This window comes from Musca vetustissima, unplaced genomic scaffold (genome assembly GCF_032173495.1).
Source record: "Musca vetustissima isolate MV318-11 ecotype Yass unplaced genomic scaffold, APGP_CSIRO_Mvet_v1 utg78191, whole genome shotgun sequence".
Lineage (NCBI taxonomy): Eukaryota > Metazoa > Arthropoda > Insecta > Diptera > Muscidae > Musca > Musca vetustissima.
This window is the reverse complement of record NW_026873510.1, coordinates 6,766-15,020: the sequence shown is the minus strand read 5'-3', so window position 1 is coordinate 15,020 and position 8,255 is coordinate 6,766. Positions and strand designations below refer to the sequence as shown.

General features: G+C 35.7%; 1 protein-coding gene across 1 annotated transcript; it reads left to right on the top strand.

Annotated features, from left to right (window-relative positions):
• Nucleotides 1–4,448: 4,448 nt before the first annotated feature.
• LOC133325894 (serine-rich adhesin for platelets-like) lies at nt 4,449–7,268 on the top strand (the record flags this gene model as incomplete). The annotated part of the gene is made up of 2 exons (XM_061534597.1): nt 4,449–6,251; nt 6,789–7,268. Coding segments are annotated over exons 1-2 (2,283 nt in total), but the record flags the coding sequence as incomplete, so codon positions are not given.
• Between the last annotated feature and the right edge of the window lie 987 nt (nt 7,269–8,255).

The window sequence follows — 8,255 nt, the reverse complement described above, 5'->3', positions numbered from 1 at the left end:
TCTGAGCATCGACATTTTTCCTAAAAAAATGCAATATCTTGTAAAGTTGCAGGTGGCTGCAGATCATTTGGGCATTTTATAATCACAAGATGACGTAGTAATTTAAAAAAACACATTCTAGCGCGAATACACACGAATATCTGAAGTTCCGGTCTATGGAAGTCTTACTTTGGATTTTTTTCAAGCAGATGAGTCGTATAGTACACTTGAATTATATTTTTTCTACAACACTTAAGCACAGGTCACAAACAATTTTTTTTTTAGTTAATACATACCTCTAATAATAAATAAATCAACTTTTCATTCACTTAATTGAGACAAATGCTACTTTAGAGAAAATTTGGCAATGCAAAGAAAACACGTGTTGAAGCTTAGTTATACATAGGCTGAAACATATGTTGTGTTTGACAGCTCACAGCTATTCAACTAGATCATATCAATCAGAATAGAATCGATATATCAGATCAGTGGGATAGTAGTAATCGATAGAGACACAATTTTGGCCCAAATAAAAACTTTGAAAATTGAATTAAACGACGCTAGATCGTCAATTTCGCCCACAGTCCAGAGGCCGCAATTATGGCCCAAACTCCTTTTTGCATCGAGAAGGGGATCGGGCCAGAGAATAAGCATGCATGTTTCGATAAAGATCGCTCAATATTTAGCGGGTCAAATGGACCCTGACTTTTGTGTGAAAAATAAAAACTTTGTATTCACTGGCGTATATATTTGCCCCTGAAGGACCTAGACCCAAAAAGTTGATAGTATGTTCAAGAGGAGTGGTTGACCTTTAAATTGATACCAATTATATGGTCTTATGTACTCAGATGTGGGAGTAACACGTAAATATTTACAGGTGCTTACGTATTTATATATTATTTAGTAACCTATTACTACACTGGAGGGTGGAAATATAGCGCTGATCGCTTTGAAACGTTCCATGAGGTTCCAGTTATGGTCAAGAACAACGCCTAAATTTTCGGCGATGATCAGATTAGAATATTGGGATGAAGTGGACCGAAAACTTAATTTTTCGTGTTTTTTTTTTTCGAATCGAGCTACAGGCCGCAATTGAAAGCCGATCATCACAGCACAACCCACGGTGAAGGGAATCTGGACAAGTATTAGAAGGGCTGTAGTGAATATTAGTAATATTTGTTGACCTATAGTCGGTCAAGAGGGTGCACATATCTCGAAATATTGCCCATGCTCTGAATATAGAACCACAGAAAGTAAGATTTCCGTGCAAGTTGTGTAAGGTATCATATGGTCGGCCCCGTCCAACTATTCTGCTCCGCTCACTGCTTTAAAGATCGGTTTTTAAGGCTCCAATCAAGGCGTGGATTTTTTAAAGATAGGTTTTTAAGGCTCCAATCAGGGCGTGGATTTTTTAAAGATGGGTTTTTAAGGCTCCAATCATGGCGTGGATTTTTTAAAGATAGGTTTTTAAGGCTCCAATCAAGGCGTGGATTTTTTAAAGATAGGTTTTAAGGCTCCAAAACAAGGCGTGGATTTTTGAAAAAAAAAATATTTTTTATAAATTTTTTTAAAGATAGGTTTTTAAGGCTCCAAACCAAGGCGTGGTTTTTTGAAAAAAATATTTTTATAATTTTATTTTAAAAATAGGTTTTTAAGGCTCCAAAACAAGGCGTGGATTTTTGAAAAAAATATTTTTATAAATTTTTTTTTAAATATAGGTTTTTAAGGCTACAAAAGGCTCAATGGTCCACCAAAAGCGGACCAACAATTTTAACCAAGGCGGGGATTTATACTGATATACAAAATATATAAAAAATACTCTCCCAAGAATAAATTTGTTTTCAAAACTCATTTGTCATCTGGTTGTTGTTAAACGCCACACTCACAACAAATTTTGCTCCAAATACAGTATCCATTACCATCAGTACCCAAAATCTATTTAAAAATGGCATAAATAACATAGATATGCTAATTAAATCAAAGATTCTTCGGACAACAACGATACGAAGCAATGAAAGTAAACACCCAACAGACAAATCGAATGAAACGCGATACTAAGATCTCTGTTAGGCAAAGGGAACATAGGGGACCCAAGTGTGTGTCTTAACACATTTCATCTCAAATGCGAATTTCAATTTAAAGTTTGTCTCTGCTCTGATATGAATCAAATTTCAATTTTCATTATTTACTGTCTTGGAGCTTGGTGTTTTTTGGAGACCCTATGCTAAAATTAGCTATTCAAATTTTTCATTGTTATTTATTAGGGTTGCAAATTTGAATGTATCGAGAGCAGAATTCATTTTTTTGTTTTTTGTTTATTTAGAGTTTTTTTTTTTTTTTTTTGGTTTCTGTTTTGATTTGATAATTTGGTGGCTGCGAGAGATGCTACAGTTGGTCCGTTGTGTAGTGGCAGCGGTAGCTCAATATCAAGCATCAAACTGCCCTCCCCTAATGGCTTCTTGAAATTGAGTAGAGAGAGAATAGTGCAAATTAGAAAAATGTATTTTTAGAATTCAGAGACAAAATGACGACATTTTCAAATTGTTTGCGATAAAACATCAATTGAAATCGATTTGACTACTAGAAGTGTAGATTTTTTTTTAAAAATTATTTCTTCAAGGGTCTATTGGAGGCGAGAATTTTTTTTAAACTAATTTTTCAAGAGTCTATACAAGGCGTGGATTTTTTAAAGAATATTTTGCTGGGACTACCATAAGGCGTGTTTTTTTTAAAAAATATTTTGTCAAGGTCTATATAAGGCGTGAATTTTTTAAAAGTTTTTTTTTTCAGGGGCTACCATAAGGTGTGGATTTTTTTAAGAATTTTTTCAGGGGCTACCATAAGGCGTGGATTTTTAAAATAATTTTTTACGGGCTACCATAAGGCGTGGATTTTTTACAGAATTTTTTTCATTTTTTTCCATAAGGCGTGGATTTTTTACAGAATTTTTTTCAGGGGCTACCATAAGGCGTGGATTTTTTAAAGAATATTTTTTCAGGGTCTATATAAGGCGTGGATTTTTTAAAGAATATTTTTTCAGGGTCTATATAAGGCGTGGATTTTTTAAAGAATATTTTTTCAGGGTCTATATAAGGCGTGGATTTTTTAAAGAATATTTATTTCAGGGTCTATAAGAGGCGTGGATTTTTTAAAGAATATTTATTTCAGGGTCTATATAAGGCGTGGATTTTTTAAAGAATATTTTTTCAGGGTCTATATAAGGCGTAGATTTTTTAAAGAATATTTTTTCAGGGTCTATAAAAGGCGTAGATTTTTTAAAGAATATTTTTTCAGGGTCTATAAAAGGCGTGGATTTTTTAAAGAATATTTTTTTCTATATAAGGCGTGGATTTTTTCAGGGTCTATATAAGAATATTTTTTTCTATATAAGGCGTGGATTTTTTCAGGGTCTATATAAGAATATTTTTTTCTATATAAGGCGTGGATTTTTTCAGGGTCTATATAAGAATATTTTTTTCTATATAAGGCGTGGATTTTTTCAGGGTCTATATAAGAATATTTTTTCAGGGTCTATATAAGGCGTGGATTTTTTCAGGGTCTATATAAGAATATTTTTTCAGGGTCTATAAAAGACGTGGATTTTTTAAAGAATATTTTTTTCTATATAAGGCGTGGATTTTTTCAGGGTCTATATTAGGCGTGGAATTTTTACATAATATTTTTTCAGGGTCTATATATTTTTTCAGGGTCTATATAAGGCGTGGATTTTTAAAGAATATTTTTCAGGGTCTATATAAGGCGTGGATTTTTTAAAGAATATTTTTTCAGGGTCTATATAAGGCGTGGATTTTTTAAAGAATATTTTTTCAGGGTCTATATAAGGCGTGGATTTTTTAAAGAATATTTTTTCAGGGTCTATATAAGGCGTGGATTTTTTAAAGAATATTTTTTCAGGGTCTATATAAGGCGTGGATTTTTTAAAGAATATTTTTTCAGGGTCTATATAAGGCGTGGATTTTTTAAAGAATATTTTTTCAGGGTCTATATAAGGCGTGGATTTTTTAAAGAATATTTTTTCAGGGTCTATATAAGGCGTGGATTTTTTAAAGAATATTTTTTCAGGGTCTATATAAGGCGTGGATTTTTTAAAGAATATTTTTTCAGGGTCTATATAAGGCGTGGATTTTTTAAAGAATATTTTCTCAGGGTCTATATAAGGCGTGGATTCTTTAAAGAATATTTTCTCAGGGTCTATATAAGGCGTGGATTTTTTAAAGAATATTTTTTCAGGGTCTATATAAGGCGTGGATTTTTTAAAGAATATTTTTTCAGGGTCTATATAAGGCGTGGATTTTTTAAAGAATATTTTTTGGAACCCTGAGAACATTTTTTAATTTTTATTGATGATTTATTTTTCTTCTCTTTTCAGATGCTGCTTTCCTTTTAATTTAAATTGAAACAAAAAATTCCCAAATAAAATCTCTCCGTCCACAATTGATTCATTTCAAATGGCTACCAAATCTGTAAGTCCCACAAAACACATTGTTGCCACCCTGACCGATTTAATGGAAGAATCTCGTAAATTTAAAGAAAATCTAGAAATACAAAAACACCAACACAACAAAGACCCTATCATTAGTATATATTCCGAAACTGCGTCCAGGACACCACCACATTCTCAGCCGGCTACTCAAACTACCCTACAAGTTCCTCAGCTGCAAAAAATGCCCACAGACCAAGATGTCCAATTACTGGAGGGTACAATGCAACGAAATCCCAAATTGGGGGTATCACGTTCCCAGGATGATAATAAAGAGGTGGAAATGGAGGAACAGTCCTATGGCCGAGTTACACCCATATCATATGCCTCGGCCATTGCGGGAATGGCACCACCACAACCTTCATCATCATCCTCGGGACGTAGTAGTGGCTTGAGTTCGGTGGGTGCCTCACGGGCCACCAACTTTCGCATGAAATTCCGCAAATCCCATACCTGTGGTAGCCTCTTTGCAAAATGTAACTGTGCCGAGGTAACAGCAACACCCACACCCACTGTGGTTAGGCCCGGCCCCAATCCCATTATAACGGGCCAAATCACAAACTCACGTGCCATATCAATTGATAAGAATTTAAATGCCTCCGCAACAGCAACAGCTACGACCACGACGGCTACCATACATAATTACCAACAACAGCAATGTATGCATTTGTCCATTTCACCCTCCTCTTGCAATGCGGAATCATCGCTGGCCTCTTCCCTCTCCGATACCGCAGGCACCAGTGGCAAATTAACCAGTTCGGGTATCTATTCGCTGTCAACGCAAACATCATCCGCCACCTCAGCTTATCTATCACGCGAAGAGAGTCTTACTGCAAGCTTTGATACTCATTTACTCTCACCGTCTGGTACAACATCGGCAGCAGCGGGTGAGATGGCAGATCCAAGCAAAAGCTCTGCCAACGCAACGACACTAACAAATAATTCGACAACGCTTGCCAAACAAGCTATTAGTCCAGATACAGAGCTCGCGTCGTTAGCACGTTCCAAAGGCCAAGCAATACCGCGAATCTCTTCACCGCCAGCTGTGGGTATAGAATATTCGGCATCCTCCTCTTCGAGATCATCCCCACTAACGGTTGTGTCGCGTAAATCGGATGCTGTTCAGAAATCCAAAAAACTATTTCAATCGTATTCTCATCCCGACACCGATTTTATATTTACCGATGAAAATAAACACCCCTCCCGGGAGTCACTGCAACATCTACTAAGTCCTCAACAACAAAGTCAAGAAACTGTCATAACATCTCGGGGTGGTCGTGTGGAGATCAAACAACCAAAAAGGTCGTCCTCGCCCAACATTGGTCACTTTCAAGTTCTGGATGTTGCGGTGCATCCCGATATTCTAGTGAAAATATCGCCGAAACATTCTCCCCTCTGTGAACCGAGACGTCCTCATGAATCTCCACTAGCTGCCAGGTCAACACAACAGAGAAGGAGACTCTTACAGCGATCGCATGAAATTGATTCGGGTGGTTCAACATCAGAATCAGAAAAATCCGTAGAAGTCAAATCGCCAACAGATTTAAAGTCACCTTTAAGTACTAGGACTCAGGTGGCAAGTCCCTTACTCACTACGAAAAGATTACCTCTACAGGCTTCGGTATCTTCTTCCGCATCAGATGATTCGAATTTTAATGCTGCACAAAAATATTTTGCTGAAAGTGGTATACTAGGACCGGTACCCAGTTCAGCTACGAATCTAATAAGGAAGACATCGAAAATATTACAGGACTCGAATGTTATTGAACAGGTGAGTTCCCAAAGTTTTCAAGAGAATACTTTTTCAGGGGTACACTAGGTTTTAAAAATATTTTATTAAGGGTCCATAGGGCTCCAGAATTTTTAAAAATATTTTGTCAAGGGTTTCCTTCAAGGCGTGGATTTTTTAAATAATTTTTTAAGGGTCTCTACAAGGCGTGGATTTTTTAAATAATCTTTTTAAGGGTCTCTACAAGGCGTGAATTTTTTAAATAATTTTTTTAAGGGTCTCTACAAGGCGTGAATTTTTTAAATAATTTTTTTAAGGGTCTCTACAAGGCGTGGATTGTTTAAATAATTTTTTAAGGGTCTCTACAAGGCGTGGATTTTTAAATAATTTTTTAAGGGTCTCTACAAGGCGTGGATTTTTTAAATAATTTTTTCAAGGCTCTATACAAGGCGTGGATTTTTTAAATAATTTTTTAAGGGTCTCTACAAGGCGTGGATTTTTTAAATAATTTTTTAAGGGTCTCTACAAGGCGTGGATTTTTTAAATAATTTTTTTTATTATTCCTTTTATGTTTTCCAGATCCGTAAAACCTCAATGATTTTACGTTCGAATACCAGTGGCAATACTGGAACAACTAATCAACCAACAGCCATAAATGCAAGTGTAATGCCAAAGACAAATAACAACAACAGCAGCCAGAATACCAATAACGGGGCCACAAACTACAACAACACTGTATCCTCAACAAACCTTACACTAAAATTACAAAGCAATGTCACTTGTGGTGGTAGTGGTGTGATAAGTGGCACTGCATCATCATCGACAGCAGCACAATACCAGCCTGGCCTTATCTATTCACCTCCCTCACCCCAATCACCGCACACAATGGCCACAAAATGTGGCTTCAGTCCGAATGTCACGACACAAAGTTGCAGTGTCATCGATGACAAGGATGCACAAATTAAAAGCTTACAAGGCGAAATTGTCTCGCTCAAGGATGTGATAAAATCTCGAGATGCCGAGATTGTTAAACTGCGTCGGGAAATACACAAGCTGAAGGTAAGTGGGGATAGGGGAAACAAATAAAAAAATAAAAACAAGATGGGGGAAGAGGGGGTAAATGGTGATAATGTTTTACGATGAAAATCGATTGCCGATAATTGTTATTCCATTTCATCAATGAGATTGAAAGGATATTCTGCCGGAGAGTTTTTTTTTATAGGAGAGAGGGAAAAATTACACAACTGGATTTTTCAGGATCTCTTAAAAATGAAAAAAGTCATAATTTATAGTTTAAATATTTTTATTGATTAATTAATTGTTTATTTAAAGCTTCTCAATATTTTTTGTTGCCGCTCATTGCCATTTTTTGCGACTCGATTTTTTTTTAATTCGCAAATAATTAATATTTAATTGAGCATGTCAATACAGAAGCACGTGAAGTGCTACTTATTTGCATTAATTTGTAATGACCTTCAATGGAAGATATAATAACAACAATAAATTTATTTAAAAAAAAATCAGGGTCAAACAATAATTCTATCCTGCTAAAGGGTAGAAGGCGTGGATTTTTTTAAATTAATTTTTCAAGGCTTTAACCAAGGCGTGGATTTTTATACCCTTCACCACACTGTGGTTCAAGGTATTATGTCTTTGTGCATATGTGTGTGTAACAGGCAAAAGAAAAGGAGATAGACAAATGGTTCCTTTTGAGAATATGCATAGAATCACTTTTTAAGTCGATTTATGCATGTCCGTCTGTTGGTGTTAAATTTCGTCCGATTTAATGTAAATGGTCTACCAAAGTCCCTATATATCTTTCGATTTGCACGAAATTTGGCACAGCGCACTGAATTAAGCATAAAATGATGTGTGTTAAGTTTAAATTGGTCCAGATTTAGATATAGCTCCCATATATATATTCGTCCGATATAAGGTAAATGGTGCACCAAAGTCTCTATATATCTTTGGATTTGCACGAAATTTGGCACAGCGTACTGAATTAGGTAAAAAATGATGTGTGTTAAAATTCCTGAAAATCGGTCC